Source organism: Eubalaena glacialis, chromosome 3 (genome assembly GCF_028564815.1).
Source record: "Eubalaena glacialis isolate mEubGla1 chromosome 3, mEubGla1.1.hap2.+ XY, whole genome shotgun sequence".
Classification (NCBI taxonomy): Eukaryota; Metazoa; Chordata; class Mammalia; order Artiodactyla; family Balaenidae; genus Eubalaena; species Eubalaena glacialis.
In genome coordinates, this window is record NC_083718.1 from 970043 (window position 1) to 991325 (window position 21283).

Here is a 21283-nt window from a genome sequence, read left to right on the forward strand (position 1 = left end):
TTCTCCCTCTTCAATCCAACATAATCTTACCAAATTAATCATTTAAAATACTATCCTTCTCACATTACTCTTCTGCTCCAAAATATTCAGTCTCTTTATTCAAGAAGCAGTTATGAGATGCCCAACCTGCCAGAAACTGTGCCCTTTCCAATTGAAAGTAACCCGTTTCCTCAGAACACCCACACTAATTGTCTATTCACTCCAGTTGCCCCATCTTACACAGCTAGTCCTTATTCTCTCACGTAATAACGTCTCATCTCACCCGAAGGTGCACAAGTTCTTGAGGGGGGAGGGTGTCTCTTTTGCTCTCCCCACTGGACCTGCGGCACTTGCGGGGCACAGAGCGGCCCTGCTGCTCCCGGCCAGCAGCGCCCAGCGCTCAGGAAGAGAGCAGACACATCGCCCTTGATGGGTTCTGGTTTGGTCCATCACCCTATTTTAGTATTTGATATTTATGTTATATTGAAAACACTTTAATGATTCTTTCCATATTACTTTACTACATACAACAACTTCCAGGGTAATTTTTATATCAAATAAAGACTAATTTTACTTAATTCACATATAATTTCTAAAAGGATGCAAGTCTTTTATCTTTACGTACAAGACTGAATTTACATTCCAATCCCCAAACTGTACTAAAAAAAAATCTGTTTTATTCTTATTACAACTCTCATATTTGTATCAATTCATTCAATTTAGAGTTTGCTTCAAGCTGATATAAAAGCTGTAGTACTTCTACTACAGCAAATCATCTGAACTTTGCAAAAACTTTCTATATCAGAGACACTCCTAACAGCTGTACTTCTCATGTTGACATACTGCTTGTAGGTCAAGGCTCTAAATTCTGCAATATTTTTAGCATCTAAAATCCTGCTTTATGCTCTCCTCCTTGTTCTGCTGGTCTTTAAAAGTCATAAGAACATGATATCCAATTCCTAATTATCTCTAAGACCTAACCAAGCAAAGTTTAACAAAACAAAAAAAATCTAAAATAAGAATCAATTATTAAGAAAGAAAATCATATACTTTGCAGCAAAGAAAGTTATAAATAGGAACCCAAATTCCAATTCTGATTATTCTCATTAAATTAGTCTCTGGAACAACTCACTGCTCCTCCCTTGCCACCACCAGCTTCTTCTCATGAATTCATTCACTGATAAAATAGTTATTCCCAATGTCTAAAACTGAATAGATATTATGGTGGATGCAGCTAACATAATGGTGAATAAGTTAGGCACAGTCCCTGGCTTCTCAGAGCTTACAATCTGGTTAGGGGAAGACAGACAATTAAATGAGAAACTATAAGACCATATGTCTAGTGTCATGACAGGTAAGCTATAAGATACCAAGGGAAAGCATAGGAGAAGCACCTAACATGGGAAAACAGAGTATGGGTAAGCCATGGGGTGGCGGGGGCGATTAGAAGCAACGATGTTGAACCTGAGACCTGAAAGATGGGCAGGCAAAGAGAAGAGACAATAAGGTTGGGAAAGGGGAGACAAGAGAACACACCATAACTGAGGGAATGAACGACAATCAATGTAGCTGAATCACAGAATCCAAAGTTGGGAATGGTGAGAAGGAGACTAGAGAACAGGGCAATCACAACCACTTAAGGGTTTTAAGGGAAGTATGGAATGTTCAGCAACTCTTGGCTGAAGTATAGGAAGTAGAGGAAACAAGAGGAGAAGCAGGGAAACCACTCAGCAGACTATTTCTATTACCCAGGTGAGAGATAAAGGCTTGGACTAAGGTAATGAAAAAGAGACCAAATGAAAGCAGACAGACTCGAGAGACATTTAGGAGATGAATCCGCAGGATCTGGTGGCTGGAAGCTCATCAGAGGACCATGTCTATTTTGTTCCCTGCACACTCTCAGGCCTAATAAGCACCTAACACACAGTCACTGTGAACAAACAAATCAAGAAAATAAGGAGCCACAGATGTTACCCAGGTTTCGCATAACAGCTGGGTAGAGGGAGGTGCCATTTACTGAGAGAGGAAACACAGGAACCCATGAAATACGCTGGGTTTGACGTACCTGTGAGCCATCCAAGGACAGACAATGAGAATGCAGGTGGATGGCCCTTACAAAGCTCAGGAGAAAAACAGATCTTCCTGGAAATGTTAAATCACGGCAGCCTCAGTGGCTCAGCTAAACTACAGTTGATAACTGGCACTTTTCTGGGGGGAACAGGCACTTTTTTTTTTTTTGGCTGTGTTGGGTCTTCGTTGCTGCACACGGACTTTCTCTAGTTGCAGCGAGCGGGGGCTACTCTTCGTTGCGGTGCGCGGGCTTCTCATTGCGGTGGCTTCTCTTGTTGCGGAGCACAGGCTCTAGACACGCGGCTTTCAGTAGTTGTGGCTTGCGGGCTCTAGAGCGCAGGCTCAGTAGTTGTGACACACGGGCCTAGTCGCTCCGCGGCATGTGGGATCTCCCCTGACCAGGGCTTGAACCTGTGTCCCCTGCATTGGCAGGCGGATTCTTAACCACTGCGCCACCAGGGAAGCCCAGAGGCACTTTTAAAGCATACTATGTGTGACATGACTCCAATCACCTTTTAAACTTCCCAGGGTTATTAACTAATGGCTCTAACATCAAAGGTATCAAAAAATTAATATTCATTCCTGATCTTAGAACAGTTAGCAAATAATCTTTCATTTCTTGACCAAGGGGATGGTAACTCAGGCCTTTGCTTTATAAAAATCCATTGATTATATATTTTTGTTTTACATATACTTTTCTGTATGTATATTAAATTTTGCAATAAAAAATGTTTTTAAAAACCTTAACAAACTAGAAATAAATTGCTTAAATTAATCAAAAGAAGCTATTAAAAACAAAGTAAACATCATATTTAATGGAGACATATGAGAGACATCCTAATTAAAGAAAGACAACAGATGGAAGATGCCTTCCATCACAATTATTATTCAACACTCTTTGAGGTTCTGGTCAAAAAATGCAGACCAGAAAAGGAAAGGTTTAAACTTTAGAGTTTTTGCAACAAATGGTGCTGAGGCACCTGGATATTCGCATGCAAAAGAATGAAGTTGGATCTCTACCTCACACCGTATGAAAAACTAACTCAGAATGGATCAAAGACCAAAATGTAGTAACTACAACTCTAAAACTCTTAGAAGAAAACATAGATGTGAATATTTGTGACCTTGGATTAGTCAATCATTTCTTAGATGTGATATTAAAAGCACAAGCAACAAAAGAAAAAAACAAATAAATTGGACATCATCAAAATTTTAAACTTTTGTGCTTCAAAGGTTTAAATATTGGGGAGAAAAAAAAACACCATCATGGTTCATACATGCTAACATCTAACTAGAAAAACCAGCACTTGATAAAACTAATAAATAGAGTTCAGTAAGGAAATCAAATAAATACTATTTTTAAAAAACAGCTTAGGACTTCCCTGGTGGCTCAGTGGTTAAGAATCCGCCTGCCAATGCAGGGGACACGGGTTTGAGCCCTGGTCCTGGAAGATCCCACATGCCGCGGAGCGACTAGGCCCGTATGTCACAACTACTGAGCCTGCGCTCTAGAGCCCGCAAGCCACAACTACTGAGCCCACGTGCCACAACTACTGAAGCCCGCGCGCCTAGAGCCTGTGCTCTGCAACAAGACAAGACACCGCAATGAGAAGCCTGCGCACAGCAACTAAGAGTGGCCCCTGCTCGCCACAACTAGAGAAAGCCCACACGCAGCAGTGAAGACCCAATGCGGCCCAAAATAAATTAATTAATTAATTTTTTAAAAAACAGCTTAAACTGGTTAGATAATATGAGGAAAATGCCATTCAGAACATCAATAAAACAACACAATACTGTCTGGGCAAACGTGCCATCATTATGTAAGATGTTAACAGTAGGGGCAGCTGGGTGACGGGTATACAAGCTCTCTCTGAACTAGCTTTGCAACTTTTTTGTAACTCTAAAATCACTCTAAAATAAAAGGTTTATTTAAAAAAAAAAGATAAGAACATGACAAAACAAGCCACAGACTGGGAGAAAACTATTTATAATGCATATCAAAACAAGGACTTATATCCAGAAAATATAAAGAATGTCTACAAATCAATAAAAAGACAAAAAATGTTTTTAAGTGCAGAAGATTTGAACTAGACACTTCTCTCTCTCTCTCTCTCTCTCTCTCCCCAAATGACCAAAAAATACTGAGAAGGTATTCAACATTATTAGTCACTAAATGCAAATTAAAACCACAATGAGATAATACACAAACACTAGAATGACTAATATTAAAATGACTAAACAACAACAACAAAAGACTGACATTATCAAAAATTAACAAGGATGCAGAGCAAACAGAACTCTCATTCATGGCTAGGATAGTGTAAAATGCTACAACCACACTGGAAAACTGCAAGCTGTTAATAAAGTTAGAATTTTACAACTCTAAGACGCAGCAATTTCATTCCTATGTATTTGCCCAAGAGAAATGAAAACATATATCTATGAAAAGACTTATAGAACAACATTCACAACAGCTTTATTCATAATGGCCACCAACAAAAGAGGAAATAACCCAAATGTCAATCAACAGGAGGATAAGCAAATTGTGGAATAGTCACACAATGGAATACTACTCAGCCATACAAAGGAATGGATAAACCTCAAACACATGTTCAGTTGAAGAAACCAAACATAAAACAGTACACACAATATAATCCATTTTAAGAACAGTCAAGACTAATGCAGAATGATAGAAATCCTAACTATGATTCCCTGGGGAAAGGAGGTTCGAGAGGAACTTCCAAGGACGATGAAAATGTCCTGTTTCTTGATCTGGGTGATGGGCACATGGTTGTATACACTCTCAAAACCCATCAATTATAGACTTAATATCTATGCATTTTTACTACAAGTAAAATATACCTCAATTTTTAAAAATGAGAAAGTGAGGAAAGTTCATCTGTCATTTTTAGATAGGATGGCCAGGAAATGCTTCACTACAAAGGTGACATTTGAATAAAGACTCTGAGGAAGTCTAAAAAAAAAAAAAGGCCAGCCATGGGGATATCTGACGTAAGAGGATTCCAGGCAGAAGGAACAAGAGATGCAAGGCCTTTTAGGGAGAGCAGCAACTGGGGTTCCTGAGAAACAGGGAGGCCAGGGTGGCTGGAGTGACAGCCGGTGTGACAGAACAAGGGGGAGACAAGTTCCGAGGGATAACAGGGGATGAGATCATACAGTGCCCGGTGGGTCACAGTAAGGCCTCATTAAAGATTGTGGTCTTTGTTTTAGGACTAACGGAACGTCACCCAAGTGCCTCCTAAGAATCAGGCACTGAGTTCAGATAGCTTAACACAAAGGTTAGGTAAGTAGCAAAACCAGGATTACAACCCAGGTATATCTGATTCCAAAGCTCATGATCTTAATCATTTTGCAATAGTAACTCAACATAGTAATAGCCAATATTTACTGAGTGCTTCTTATTAATATATTTAAGCTAAAGGACTTTATATTGGATCTCCCCAGTCATATATTGTATTACAAATGGGTTACAAGTATGAAACAAAGATCTTTTGAATGAAATTTTGTATTGCTATTAAAAACTCTTTTGCAACCAATCAAAATTTTTAAATGGTAAAATCATATTTAATTTGTATGGCTCCTTCCATAAACTTCCTAAATTTAGTAACGATAATTTTGCTACATACTCCACTGCCAGAGAGCATGCTACAGTGAGTCCACAAAATAGCCCTTTCTCTTCCTATTGAATCATTTTAATCTATATTTTTATTTTAGTCTACATTGTTCAACATCAGGGAAGATTTATGTTTTGCATGCACATGTAAAATATTTTGTTTTTCTACTGAATTTGCTCTAATTTTCCACAATTTTTCTAACTAGAAGATACGTATGTTTGTCATGATTGTCATCATGATCATCAACATCATCATTATTGATACAGCTGATATTATTAGATGTCCTTAAATAAAACATAACTGATTTTATTAATTTCTTGATTGTTACTTCTTGATCTGTTTATTTATTAATAGATTTTAATTCTAACACAACATTGTAATCAACTATACCTCAATTTTAAAAAATAGATTTTAATGCTAACAATTAGCCAAAGTCTGGTTTTTAATAGATTTTCTTATCATGATATATTAAGAAATTTAATGAATTTTTATACCAAACTCCCAAATCTCCACTTTACCAAGGGTGCTATACAAATACTGTCATTTTCTGTGTATGCCACGACATGAATGAGGCCTGGAAGCAATGTTTTTGGCATTATCTCACATTGAGCAAAGGCAGAATTATGTAAGAATCAAAGCAGCGAAAGAATGCAAAAAGAAACCTCCCCCTACAAAATAGTATGTACCTAAGAGGTCTTTTGAAAGTAAACAGAAGGTCTAGATGGAGAGGGGAACCAGGACTTCAGAAAAGCAGTGTATCCTAGGTAGAAAACCAGAAGCTTCTGAGTCAGACAGATCTAGGTTCCAATACTGGCATGACCTATGGTACCTAGGTTAGGGCAAATTGTCTTCTCTGATTCTACTTCCTCAATATTAAATGGAATAATACCATCTACTTGGTGGAACTGTTGAGGCAAAGATAATAAAAACAGCAAAATGCAGTTCAACAGTGTACACTCAGTAAAGAGCACTTACTATAGTTATGACACACCGTGAGTTCTACCAAGTTAAAATATTTGTAAAAATTAACGTGCCCTGGGAAAGAATAAAAATAAAAACAGTTAATGTGTTAAGGTGGTATTTGTACTAATGAATTTTTTCTTTTATATAATTTTGTTTTAATGTTATGTTGCTTAGCAGTAAATATACAGATGAATAAATCAAATGGGAAACCAATACTTAAAAGAATTCTTAGATTCATTTTCTTGGAATGTGAATAATTATCCCATGATGTTTTTATTATATTGAAGTTTTTAAAAGAGAAATACAACCATATGGTATCATCCTTCTTCAGAAGTTCAAAAGGAGTTAGAGAATATTCTGCTTTTTCTTGAAGTTATCTTGCAAACAACCACATTTTCAGAGACAGAAAAGAATATCAGGCAGAAATTTGATTTGTTTTATAAATAAAACATTTCATTATATTTTATTTCTGTTCCATGCTTATGGTATTCTTTCAGCTTCTTTCTAGGCCTCAGATTGCTCATTTGTAAAAATGACAGAGGTGGATCAGATGTTGTCCTCTAAGGTTCCTTCTGCTATGGTGCCCTGAAACTTGATAATCCTATAACAAAACAATATATATGGCCAGTCCTGCAACTCTGCATTCAAGTGCCCCTCTAACAAGTCTTTTCCCCTAGTGGTAGCCCCCAGAGCTGAAGCCATTACTGACTCTTACCCCTGAGCCAGTGAGGCCAAAGGGAGCTGCAGAGCTAGGAAATCCACAGAGGAGACAGGAAAATGATTAATGATTTGGAAACTGATCTTAAATTAAAGGGATGGGTATTAGATCAGAATAAAGAAGACTGGATTAGAGAAGGCTGATTATCTAAAAATATACAAAGGCAAATTGTAGATAATGATCAATACTCTTTCTCCACTTTTACTATGAACAGGGTAATAGGAAATGGATTCAACGCTAAACAGGAGCAATATGGACCAGACTATGTCTTTAAACCTGTGAGTTTCCCAATCCCTGAGGGCAGGGACTATGCCATCTTTGTATCCCAGCATCTACTATAGGATCTGGCATCTAAGAAGTACTCAATAAATACTTGGCGGAAAAAAAACCCCAAAAAACTTAATAAAGGATCATCTAAATTTTTAAAGATCCAAACCACAGAAGTGCGTTATGGAGACAGAACAGGAAATTCCTCTTCTTTTGATATTAAAAAAAAAAAAAGAAAAAGAAGATACAGTAATAGCCTTAACAATAATGTAGATACTGACTTATGCTTCAAAGTTATTTCCCATTCAAAACCCTTGAGCCTTGGTGATCCTGTCATGGACGGGCTTTAGCAAAGAAAGAGCTTAAGCAAGGCACACAGCGTCTCCTTGCACCTGACAACTGGTGCCAACCATGACCATGAGTCCGTGCCTGCCATAAATACCCACTGAGCACTGAGAGCACTTCCCAGCAGGAAGACTCTCCTGACGCCAGTCCAGTGCCCAGAGCCCAGCGCGGCAGTCGGGAGATGCGAACGGATGGGCCTTTTCACCTGGCCCCTGTGCTGCAGGAGCTCCCCAGCAGGGAAGAAGGCTCTCAGCAGATGGAAAGCAGCTTGGTGACCCTTCAGAACCATTTCCATCGCCCCTAGTTATTTACAGTGAGGTAAGTCATTCTTCTGACCTCATTTTTCATGTTATTTACCGTCAAAAGGGGACAATCTAAACATGCCTCAATACAAGAGGCATGATCACAAAACTGTGAAGCTGCATCCAAAGGACCCAAACATAATGTGTTTGGCACTTTAAAGCCACATCTCATAGCTAGGCCAGCCGACTTTTAAAATGAATGAATGGGGCTTCCCTGGTGGCACAGTGGTTGAGAATCTGCCTGCCAATGCAGGGGACACGGGTTCGAGCCCTGGTCTGGGAGGATCCCACATGCCGCGGAGCAACTGGGCCCGTGAGCCACAACTACTGAGCCTGCGCGTCTGGAGCCTGTGCTCCGCAACGAGGGAGGCCGCGAAGGTGAGAGGCCCACGCACCGCGATGAAGAGTGGCCCCCGCTCGCCACAACTAGAGAAAGCCCTCGCACAGAAACGAAGACCCAACACAGCCAAAAATAAATAAATAAATAAATAAATAAATAAATAAATAAATTTTAAAAATAAAATAAAATAAAATGAATGAATGAAAGAATAAAAATAACTAAAAAAAGACACCTAGCAAAAATGGTGCAGAGAAGCAGAAAGAAAGTAAACCTGCTTCCCATGAAATGCCCCATATAAATAAAACATAGTTTGTAAAACAATACACCCTGCTGTGAAATTCCCATTCAACTAGAAGGGCAGACCTCTCCTTGCCGACCAACCCAGTCTCCATTTGAATGTTCCAAATGTCACTTCCATTTTCAAAGATGAGCACATCATCTGCCCACAGCTGATCGATACACCCAGAATGGACACTCCTCTCTTCCTGCCTCCCCCCTTATAAGGCAGGGCCCTGGGAAGAAAGTCTCCCTTCTCCCCGTACAGCCAATTTACTCTATTTTTTAGTTTTCTTTGGATCCTTTCCTTCGAAGTTTTCTTTTATGATGAAGCTCAAGGGCTGGTGGTGACCTTGGGGGGCAAGAAACCACAGTACTGAACTAGAACTTTGAACAATATTTCAAAATACGGGGAACTTCAGCTAAGAGTTAATGAAACAGATTTGAAAAGGTGATAAAGTTTACCCCACGGTCATCGTCACTGACAAATCTTTACACACGAAGGCACTGATCTAAATTTGCCGAGCCCCACGTCAAGCCGTGCAACGGTCAATACACTACACTGACCTGTATGAGCCACTTTATTCATAAGGTTCACAATTTACATGCTTTGAACCGATCTTTGGTATCCCAAGTAGAAGGTCAACACAGGGAGATGTGATGATGATTAGAAGAATGTATTGATTAATAGAATTCAGGTCTAGTCAAGACTGGCTTGAAACTTAAAAATTCTGTTTAGGCCACCAACGGCCACTAAACCACAAAGAGATAACTTGGTATTAGGTACCTCCTGATAGAAGTATATACCACCACCTATGATGTACTCTTGCCAAAAAATTCAAATCTGAATCAGATCAAATCTCTGGATCTGATCATCAGTTTATAGAAAATACAGGAGACAAAGGAACATGTTAACATTATAAGCATGCAGTCAGCAGAATCAAGATTGTGGGAAATTCTACAGTACAAAAAATTCAGTTTTTCAACAAATAAAATGCAGAGGAAAAAAACGAGGGGGAAACTATAGATTAAGAGAGTCTTAAGGTACCTATGAAGCAATGCAGACCTTATTTGAATAAACCAACAGTAAAAAAAAAAAAAAAAAAAAATTCATGAACCACCAGGGAAATTTAAACACTACTGAATACCTTATGATTTTAGGGAATGAGTGTTCAATTTTCAGGTGTGTTAATGAAATTGTAATTGTTTTTATTTAAATTCCTATCTCTTACAAATACATATTAAATATTTACAAATAAAATTATGTGATAATTAGGACTGGCTGTAAAATAATCCAGTATATTGGGGATGGGGAGCAAAGAATCTAAAAATGAAACAAGACTGGGCATGAGTTGACAACTTTTGAGAATTCATTATACTATTCTATTTTTGTATTTTGAAATATTCCATAATTTAAAAGTTTAAAAACAAAAAGAAAGTGGGTCACTAGACCAAAAATTCATATGTAAAAGCCAGGTTTTGCCAGATATATCATGGATATTCAGAGGGTGGCACTGTAAAGTATTTTCCGAAAATTTCATTAGAACATGATTCCAACAGATCGCCACAGTATTATGATGTTTAAATATACTAAGAACGAATCTTTTATAAATTCTTACATAAACCCATTCCATAAGTACAATGTAGTACAACACTGCATCAGAAACTACATACAGATCAATTTTCAATATTGAAAACTAAGGCTTCAGTTTTCCAATTAACTTGACTTATGAAATAAATACAAACTCTGCGTGCCTGATAAAACTTCAAGCCCCCCAAATTTACTCAAACTGGTTACAATCTAAAATCTAAGAAACATTTTTTAAATTATACTTCAAAAGCAGAAAAAGAAATAAATTCAAAGCCAAAAAAAAAAGAGTCAACAATTTGAGCAAGCTTCGATTAGTAACCCAAATGAGTTTTCAATTCCTTGCCTTATATAAAACTCTGGGTCAAGATCGTTTACCTGGATTTATTGAACCACTAAAGATTAATTAAAGATCTCAAACTTCCCTCTTCCACCATCTTTAGGAAAATAGGATCATTTTCATCCTTAAGTATAGATGAAAACAGTCGCAAATACTGATGAATGTAATACTCCACTCCAACCTCCAAAAGCCAGAATGCTAAAATAGAAAATCACTACATGGGACTTCCCTGGTGGCGCAGTGGCTGAGAATCCACCTGCCAATGCAGGGGACACGGGTTCGAGCCCTGGTCCAGGAAGATCCCACATGCAGCCGAGCAACTAAGCCCCGTGCGCCACAACTACTGAGCCCACGTGCCACAACTACTGAAGCCCGTGCCTAGAGCTCATGCTCTGCAACAAGAGAAGTCACTGAAATGAGAAGCCCGCACACCGCAACGAAGAGTACCCCTCGCTCACCCCAACTAGAGAAAGCCTGTGCGCAGCAACGAAGACCCAATGCAGCCAAAAATGAAAGAAAGAAAGAAAGAAAGAGAGAGACAGAAAGAAAGAAAGAAAGAAAGAAAGAAAGAGAAAGGAAGGAAGAGAGGAAATCACTACATTGCCAATTTCCTATTATAAATGATAATAGTAACCAGCTATTCTGGAGAACATTCCCCAAATTCTATTTAGATTCTAAGATGTATCAATTGCTATGTAACAAGAAGCACAGAGTCCGGCACATCTATTCATTCAGTAAATGAATGTGAAAGAATAAACAGCAGATGAAACAGTTTGCTGGCACTAACCTCCCTGTCACAGCTCCGCTAAGGCTGCCTTCCAGCGACAGTGCTAATGAGTGGGAAATGGGCCGAAGCAGAACTGGGAAATAAAATAACCTAAACTAGCTAGTCAGCCCTTCAGTAACAGGAATGCAACCTTCCTGCCTCTAGTGCCAGGTTTAATATCCTAAAATATTCTTAACTCATAAATAATGAAACCTCTTGAACTAACCGGAAACCAGCCTTTTAGGAGTCTTCTCATATATTTTGGGCCCTAATTTACAGTTGTAATCACACTGATGGTAGATCTTTTTTTTTTTCCCCTTCCAAAAGTCAACAGAAAGGCTAACTTAAGTTATTCTTAATAGTAAAAATGTGATATAATCTCCATGAATCATCCTCAAAACACCTTCCCACTGAAACTGCTCTTTCAAAAATCATAAATGACCAAATTTAAGTTTTTTTCAGGCCTCTTCCTCCATTTCCTTTTACATTATTGACCATTCATTCCTGAAACTCCTCAGTATCACTTGCTTTCTTGGTTCTCCTCTGCATTAGTTTCCTCTTGCTGCTGCAACAAATGATCATAAACTCAGTGGCTTAAAAGTACACGTATTTACCGTCTCACAGATCTGGAGGTCAGAAGTCTAAACTCAGTCTCACCGGCCAAAATCAAGTTTCTGGCGGGGCTAGCTCCTTCTGGAGGCTCTGAGGGAAGATTCTGTCCCCGTGCCCTTTTCAGCTGCGAGAGGCTGCCCGCCCGCCTTGGCTCTTGGCCCCTTCCTCCACGGCTCCAGTCTCATTTCTGCCATCACATCTCCTACTACTGACTGTTCTGCCTCCCCTTCACAAAGACCCTTAAGACTACATTGGGCTCACCTGGATAATCCAGGCAAATCTTCCCAGCGCAAGACCCTAAACTTAGTCACATTTGCAAAGCCCCTGTTACCAGGTAAGGTAACACCCACAGGTCCTGAGGATTAGGACTGGGGCAGCTCTGAGGGGCATCACTCAGCCTACCACCTACCCTACAGCTCTAACCGGAACTTCTGCCTCCTCTGCTGCCACCGATTGTGCTTTTTGCTCTCCTCTTTCATATTTTATCCCATCCTCTTCACACTCACCACTTCAACTCTCACCTTTATGCTAATATCCAAGTCTCTCATTTTAAATGTGAGAGAACCAGAGCCTAGATGGGAGGTGATGACTGGCCTTGAATCACACAGATGTCGAGAGGATATTTCTATGTGGATGTCTTCAGAGCAGCTCAGTCCAATGCTGGACTGAATCCTATTCCTGTCTGAATAACACAAGTCTCTCAGACTCAGGCTAGAACTGTATTACACTTTTCTCTTCTCTCCTCTACTCTCTCAGCTGGTTCTTTCATCTCTGTCCCTCCATCCATTCTGAAATCCAATTGCAGCTTCCTATTCCTAAAACCCTGCTTTGGTTGGGTTACCTCTCCTGCTCAAACCCACCATTCTCTACTAAGGACTGCATGCCCCCATCCCCACCCCTCCCGACACGTCCATGCCTACACACCACACCCATTCCTACCTCTCACCCTGAACTGCCTTCCTCTGTCCCTCCACTTAGGAGTGAATCATAGAACGTACCCCTCTAAAAGGAATTGTTTTTTTATTTATCTATCTCCAAACCAGACTGGGTTCCTTGACGGCAGAAACTGTGCCTATCGGCAAACATATACAGTAGCTCCCCCCCTTACCCCTGGTTTCACTTTCCTCAGTTACCTGTCGTCGGAAAATACCAAATGGAAAATTCCAGAAATAAGCAATTCCTAAGTTTTAAATTGACCGCCGTTCAGAACAGCTGATGAACTCTCCCGTCCACCCGCTCCACCCCAGTCTGTTCTGTCCAGAACACCCGGTCTGCGTACGCTGCCCACCCATCAGTAAGGAAATAACAGTACCATGGACCCTTGAACAGCAGGGGTTTGAACTGTACAGGTCCATTTATAGGCAAATTTTTTCAATAAACATGTACTACAGCACTAGACGATACCCAGGTGGTTGGATCCACAGATGTGGAGCCCTGGCAATGCAGGACCGGCTGTAAAGTCACACACAGACTTTCTCTTGCAGGGTCAGCACTCCAACCCACCCGGGGTACATACATACAGGGTTCCACACTGCACGCGGTTTCAGGTGTCCACTGGGGATCTGAGCTTAAATAAATTCCAGCTCTGCCATTCATTACCTGTGTGACCCTGGGCAGTGTCTCAGTTTCCCCATCTCTGTAAAGTCCAGACAATGATAAAGTACATATCTCGTGAGTTCTTCTGAGTATTACTCACGAGTTAACATATCAGAAGAACACAGAACAGTCCCTGGCTCAGAGTAAATACCATCACAAATAGTGGGAGCTATGATCAGTACTTTTACCACCTACCGCTGCTGCCACTACGATCACTACTAGCATTATAACTGTCATTGGAAATGACTCACCACTACATGACTATTAATATGGCTTAAAAAAAAATAACACAAAGTACTGGTAAGGACGGGAAGCAACTAGAACTCAGACACTGCTGTTTGGAAGCAAAATGGTGGGGCCACTTTGGAAAACAGCTTGGCAGTTTCTTTTAAAGTTAAACATTCATTACCACGTGACTCAGTTGCCCCACTCCTAGGAATATAACCAAGAGAAATGAAAAATTATGTTCACACAAAAATGTGCATGCAAATGTTTATGGTGGCTTTATTCACTATTACCAAAAACTGTAAATAACCTAAATGTCCTTCAAGTGGTGAACGGATAAACAAACTGTGGTACATCCATACGTGGAACGTCCCTCAGCAATAAAGACCAGTGCGCTACAGACACGCACAACAACACGGATGAGCCTCAACACACGACAGCAAACGGAAGCAGCCAGATTCAAAAGGTTCCACACTGTACGACCCGTCTACATGGCATCGTGGTCACAGGAACAGGGAACTGAGGAAGGGCTGCCAAGGGCTGGGGGTGGGAGGGGGAGCTGGCTACCAGGAGCACAAGGAAACCTTGGGGGTGACGAACATGCTCCATATCATGACTGCGGTGGTCAAACAACTGTGTGCACTTGTCAGAACTCACAGAACTCTACATTTTTAAAAGGTGAATTTTACTGTATATAAAGTATACTTTAATTTAAAAATATGTAAAAATAAAAATAAGCAAGGACTTAATTTTAATTTACCAATAAGACCTGTCCAGCCCTCTACCTTTAGCAGAACTGTGCATCATCTACACACGACTACAGCTTGGCTATTGGAAAATACTCACAGAGAAGATTCCAAAGCCCAAATGATAGTATATAGCTACTCTACAGGACTTTAAGAATGGGGAACAAAAATTTGGCTAGGGAACAAATAAAAGTCACTTGCAGGGCTTCCCTGGTGGTGCAGTGGTTAGGAATCCACCTGCCAATGCAGGGGACACGGGTTCAAGCCCTGGTCCAGGAAGATCCCACGTGCTGCGGAGCAACTAAGCCCGTGCGCCACAACCACTGAGCCTGTGCTCTAGAGTCTGTGTGCCACAACTGCTGAGCCTGCGCTCTAGAGCCCGCGAGCCACAACTACTGAAGCCTGCGTACCTAGAGCCCGTGCTCCGCAACAGGAGAAGCCACCGCAATGAGAAGCCGGCGCACCGCAACGAAGAGTAGCCCCCGCTCGCTGCAACTAGAGAAAGCCCGCGCGCAGCAACGAAGACCCAGCACAGCCAAAAATAAATAAAATTAAATAAAATTAAATTAATTAAAAAAAAAAAAGTCACTTGCATCTGTAGTCCCCCAACCCATCCCCCCCCCAAAAAAAACCACCATAAAAATAAGCCTAATTTCCAAATCTGGCTTTCAGTTCCATTACGGCACGGCAACTTGAGACAAATACTCATAAGGCAAGTGGCCAGGTGGCCAACACGTTCTGATGCTTCCTATTAACCAATGTGAAGAGGTAAACTACCAAAATGACTCAGGATGACTGTTCTAGATCCACAATAAGAAAGACGCCAACAGGATTTTCTTAATCCCAGATTACCTTGCTCCCCAACACTAAGCAAAATTCACCAATATACAGGATAAGTCCCTTCACACATGGAACTATAAGACGAATAAATAATGATCTTGGAATAAAAGAGAAAAGGTTAAGAATACAAGTTTTATTCTAGTTATAAAATAAACAAGTCATCGGAAACAGACTTAAAGAATGAACTTATGGTTACCAGGGAGGAAGTGTGGGGGGAAGGGATAGTTAGGGAGTTTGGGATTGACATGTACACACTGCTATACTTAAAATGGATAACCAACAGGGACTTACTGAATAGTACAGGGAACTCTGCTCAATATTATGTGACAAGCTAAATGGGAAAAGAATTTGAAAAGGGAGTGGATACATGTATACGTATAACTGAATCACTCTGCTGTACACCTGAAACTATCACAACATTGTTAATCAACTATGCTCCAATACAAAATAAAAAGTTAAATAAATAAATAAATCATGGGGATGTAATGAACAGCAAGGTGATTACAGTCAATAATATTGTAGTGCATATTTGAAAGTCGCCAAGAAAGTGTATCTTAAAAGTTCTCATCACAAGGGAAAAAAACTAACTTTGCATGGTGACTAGATTTATTACAGTGATCATTCCACAGTGCACACAAATATTGAAGCAAATGTTGTGCACCTGAAACTAATATAATGTTAAATGTCAATTACACCCCCAATTAAAAAAAGAATACAAGTTTTATTTTATAAGTTGGCACACATACATACTATTTGGAATTGAATTGAACATGTAATCATCTTAGTGTTCCTCTGTCTCACTCTGAATATAAACTGCTCTGCCTTTCTTCCTTCCCTCATCTATCCCTACCTCCACCTCTCTTCCAGGGAAATAGATAATTTTCATTTCCCTGAGGATACAGGGTCAGATTGAGGCAGCTCTAGAATGACAGAGGCTACTAGAAGTTGAATTCCAGTCTGGGGTGACCCTGAGGGTCCAAACTTGGACTCTGAGACTGTTACAAAACCAACCTGAATTCTGAGTCAAGCACAGTATCATTCTAGTCTCCTGGGTATCCCTCCAAATGAAGACTGATCAGCCTGGCCTAGTGTTAAGATCCACGTGTACTGACATTGGTGTCCTCCCCACACCCGCATAAACATAAGTGCCAATATAATACACTCTGAAGGAAGAGCAGGCATCCATTTTAACAAGTCCCAGAAAACCTCCTTTCCAAAAGCAAGCACTTGCCTCTCAGTAACCTGATAATTTGGTAGATACAGTTCTAAGAGCCTGTATCTGGACCTACAGTACCCAAGATCATAATGCTAAGGATACAAGATAGGTGCTAACAATCAACCTTACGAAATAAATAAACAAATAAAAAGAAAATTTTAAAAGTACCAGCCCACACAGAATTATTAGCCCACACTTCATGCCCTGTAATATATACACATAAATGAAACAGGAATTCCTCTGTGAGCAAACATGTGCTTCCAAGGGTTATATAATCAGATTAACGCCCTTTTCATTGACAGCTCTACATACACACCAAATCTTAATTTATTTGCCCAAGTTTGGTTAGACTGCATCAGTTTCCAAGGCTTTCATCAGAGTAGGTCTAATCTTTGAGATACTTCTTATCCCAGTCTATTTCAAGCATTATTAATAGGCCCCCTGGAGCTTATCTTTGACTCAAGCACCTCGTGGCAGAAGCAAAGGCTGCCAAGAAAGAAAGGTCCCTAAGTCAAAAGTAGCATCAAGGCACCACAACCTGAAGTGCAAAACATCTACTATAACCTTGTGGGAGAAGAAAACTCATCCCCCCAACATCTTCTGGGAGTTTCTTCCAGTGTGCTCAGGTAATAGTCCACAGCTGGGCAAGAGGCTGCGGCCAGAACAAGAGAGATTGGAAGCAGTCATCCTGATAGTTCACATCACACTTGTACAGCAGGTGGGTATTTTAACTAAGTAATTCAGGGAAGTGTACCACTCTCCGCTTCACGGGACAAGCAGTCATTCACTCTATGGCTGTTCAGCCTCTGGCGGCTCCAGCCTCACATTTCGAAAATAATTTTGTATGTATCTTCAGAGTTCTTCAGACATGGGAGAAACATATTGTAACTCTGCAGAAACTGACTTGTAAAAGGATTCCTGAGCCAATAAACGCCCCTGTCTTGATTCAAACAAAGGGACAGTCTCTCAACATAAGGTTTGTTTGACCTCATATCTTCAAGCAGCCTAATCTTTAGCTGAATTTTCTAGTATTGAGTATACCTGGTCAACTCAACTCACCGCCAGCCCTGTAAATAAGGAGGAATGCCACAGTGCACTGGCAGGTGTTTCAAAAAAATTCCACAGCTGTCATCTCCTTCCTCTCCTATTTCAGGAGATTACGGAATGTGAAAGAATATTAACTGAGAGAAGTTGCACTTCACAATCTAGGGTGGTAATTAAGAGAGAAAGAAAGACACCAAGGGGACCAGCCTCAGGAAAAGGGGTCAGAAAACTGCTTTCCTGGTGTGGGAAGGAGACCTACCAGGAGTAACCTCAATGTAGGTGCTTTTCTCAGGGCATTGTTAAAATGTGTGTGGTAAGGACCAGACTCAGCTAGCAGAGTCACCTTAAAAGAAACAGGGCTACTGAGTTATACTCAGAAAACTGTGCTTCAATAAAGAACACGTGGACTAGAAACAGGTTTCTACTCCTCTAGCCTCTAGGACCCCTTCAAGTGTTTTCTTTCACAATCTACATCCCAAATACATCTGAAAAGTAAAAATTCATCCTCTCAAAGAGCTCAGAAATTTAAAATAATGCACGTGGCCCTCCTGAAACACAGAAGGACCCTATGGTCTATGCCCCCCATGTCCTCAGCCTGCCTTTTGTCTGTGGAATAACTTTAGTGAAAGAATAAGTTTAATCAGAGAAGTGAGAAAATGCAGAAACAAAGGAAAACAGTCAAAGGAGACCAAATAATAATAGGTTAGTCCTTAAACATGGTCAAGGACCTCCAGTCCCTCCTCAAGGGCTATAGATAATATTCTGAGCCATATCCTGTGAGCTGTTTACTTTGTAGATACTGAAACCCCCGCCAGCTGGAAGAAGTTAACTACATGATGACCAGGCTGTAGCCATGACCTAAGCTGCCACAATTCTGAGAATCGGCCTCAAGAAATGGGAACAAACTGACCCTGGAACTGAAGCCTAACTGTACTTAAAAACAATCAAGATGATGCTGATCAGACCACCAATGACCAATTTCAAGATGACCATCAGAGCTGACTGTGCTGTCTCTGCATGTAGCCCCCTCCCTCTGCCTGTAAAAGCTCTTGCCCACTGATTGTCGGTGGGGGGAGTCGGCCTTTAGGCAGGCGTCCACCCTCCGCCCCGCCCCCCTCCACTTGCTGGCATCCAAAGTAAAGCAAACTTTCCTTTCCACCAAACTTGCCTCTTTATTGGCTTCTAAGCGGTGAGCGGCCGGACCCCACTTTCGGTTACACTCTTTGTGTCCATCTTATTTATATTCAGCTCCTTATTAGGTGAGATATACAGCTCTGGAGCTTAAATCTGAAAAATCCATGCCTAAGGGCAACTTCTAGCCCCTCTAATCTCGCACAAGCAACAATTTTCTAAGCTTCAGATTCCTCAACTGTAAAACGGTTATTATAACACTACCTGCCACATCTACTTCAAAGGATCACTGCTGAGATTACATGCAGTAAGACATATAAAATAATTTTTAAACAGCAAAGGACTACACAAATGTTGGTTGCTACCTTAGCTGGGGCACTGTTAAGAGCATGAAGAAATGCATATAACAGAGCGAAAAGAAGGTTCTTTTATCTGAAAAAAAAAGGACTGCAAACGTGGTGAGGACGACTTTTAAGGTACTGGCTAGTATGTTCAGGGAAGTGGCATGACGCGAACTTGAATTATTATTTAGAAGTGGATTCTCATGCCAACACATCCACTTTGCACAGACAGCAGAAGAAGGAAAACAAGAGAGATTAAGAGTGGGTGTCCAGCTCCCGGCTCACCGAAATAACTGATGGAGTTCCACGTGGAGAGGGAGGGTGGAGTTAGTCATGACAGCCACACAGAACATGGTTGCATAAGAGGGGGAAAGTGAAGGTGTTCGCACCAAGCACAGAACTAACTGTCAAGTTACCCACAGTCCACAGATTACAGCCCGATCCGGGGCGTGTCATTTCCACAGGGGGCTTTAGGGGAAAAGAAAGAAAGAAAGGCTATTCCACGAGCATCAAGCAAACCAGATGATTCCGCAGGTTGGTTCTCCGCCGGCGGGGGTAACGCTGGCGGGGAGAGCGTGAGGTCGGGGACTCGCGAGCTGGGCCCGCGGGACACGGAAGCTGCCTTCGAACCATCGCAAACCAGAGGACGCGGACCCGCCAGCCCCGGCCTGACCCCGGACTCGCTCCCGGGAGAACGGAAAGCCGGCTTCCGAGAGGGCACCGGGCAGGCGGCGCGGGCGCGCACCGGGGGACACCGCGCCGACCGGGGGCGGCGGGATGCGGACACTGCCGAGCGGCGGGGACCCCTGCCGCGGGGTGGGTGGGAGGCGGCTCAGCCACCGGCCCCGCGCGCTCACCTGGTGCAGGGCGGTCAGGCCGTCCACGTTGGCCGTGTCCACGTCGGCGCCCCGGGCCAGGAGCCGCCTCACCTCGTCGGTGTCCGCGCTAGAGCAGGCGGCCAGGAACACGGCGCCGTCCTCGAAGCGGACCCGCGGGCCCCCGCGCTGAGCCTGCGGCGGCAGCCCCGCGCCCGGCCGGTCGGCGGGCTCCTGCTCTGTCAGCGAGCCCCGCCAGCGCCGCAGCTGCTCGGCCCGCCGTGCCCGCGCCGACTCGGCCCGCTTCCCGCCCAGGTGCTCCATCTCCGCCATCGCCGCCGCTGCTGAGGGCCGCCGCCGCAGCCGCCGCCAAGCGCCTCAGCCGGGAGCGGAGGGCGGAGACCCGCGCGCGGCCATCTTTACTGCTCCGCTGCCCGCGCCGCCCGCACTCCCCCGTGGCCTCAGCACGCAGGCGCGGCGGCGCCCCGGGGGCATCACGGGACCTGTAGTAGAAGATCCGCGCGCTCCCCATCCCCCGGGCGCACCGGCGCCCGACGGGAACTACAAGTCCCTGGATGCATCGGGAAAGAGGCGCGGCCCGGGGGGGGGGTGTCCCTGCTTGGCCACGGACGCGCGGGGTCACCTCTGCCCCGAAGCGGGAGCTGTCCCCCGCCCGAGTCACCTCCGCGGGCTTGTTGGGAGTCGTAGTTTATTCTTGTTCTGACTTCCAGCTAATCTCGGCTCCCTAATTATCACGTCAGTCTTTTGAAGTGGAAAAGGGGTCGGTAATTATCCCTACTTTCTATTGCGGAAAAACTGGACGGAAAGTACCCGAAACTCTCAAAACAGTGTCTTGGTTGTAAATCCAGAGCTTTATTAACGTTGTAATTTAGAACGCATTAACACATGGCCCTGAAGAGGTCCTGGGAATGATGCTCGCAGGTATAGTGGGAAGCGCATTCAAGTTCAGTTCTCCTCCCAACATGTTACTTGACTTCTCCGAGCCTGATTTGTAAGATGGGAATAATAATACCTTAGGGAATTCCCTGGAGGTCCAGAGGTTAGGACTCGGCGCTTTCACGGTCGGGTGCGCCGGTTCAATCCCTGCTCGGGAACTAAGATCCCACA

General features: G+C 42.4%; 1 protein-coding gene across 14 annotated transcripts in view; it reads right to left on the reverse strand.

Annotated features, from left to right (window-relative positions):
• The window catches only part of PPP1R12B (protein phosphatase 1 regulatory subunit 12B), a 199344-nt gene extending 178766 nt beyond the window's left edge, over positions 1–20578 (reverse strand). For all 14 annotated transcript variants that reach the window (XM_061187241.1, XM_061187240.1, XM_061187239.1 and 11 more), the window contains exon 1: positions 20198–20578. In XM_061187241.1, the coding sequence (XP_061043224.1) occupies positions 20198–20488 (291 nt within the window). In that variant the 5' untranslated portion in view covers positions 20489–20578. The remainder of the gene's footprint in view (positions 1–20197) is intronic.
• Positions 20579–21283: the final 705 nt, after the last annotated feature.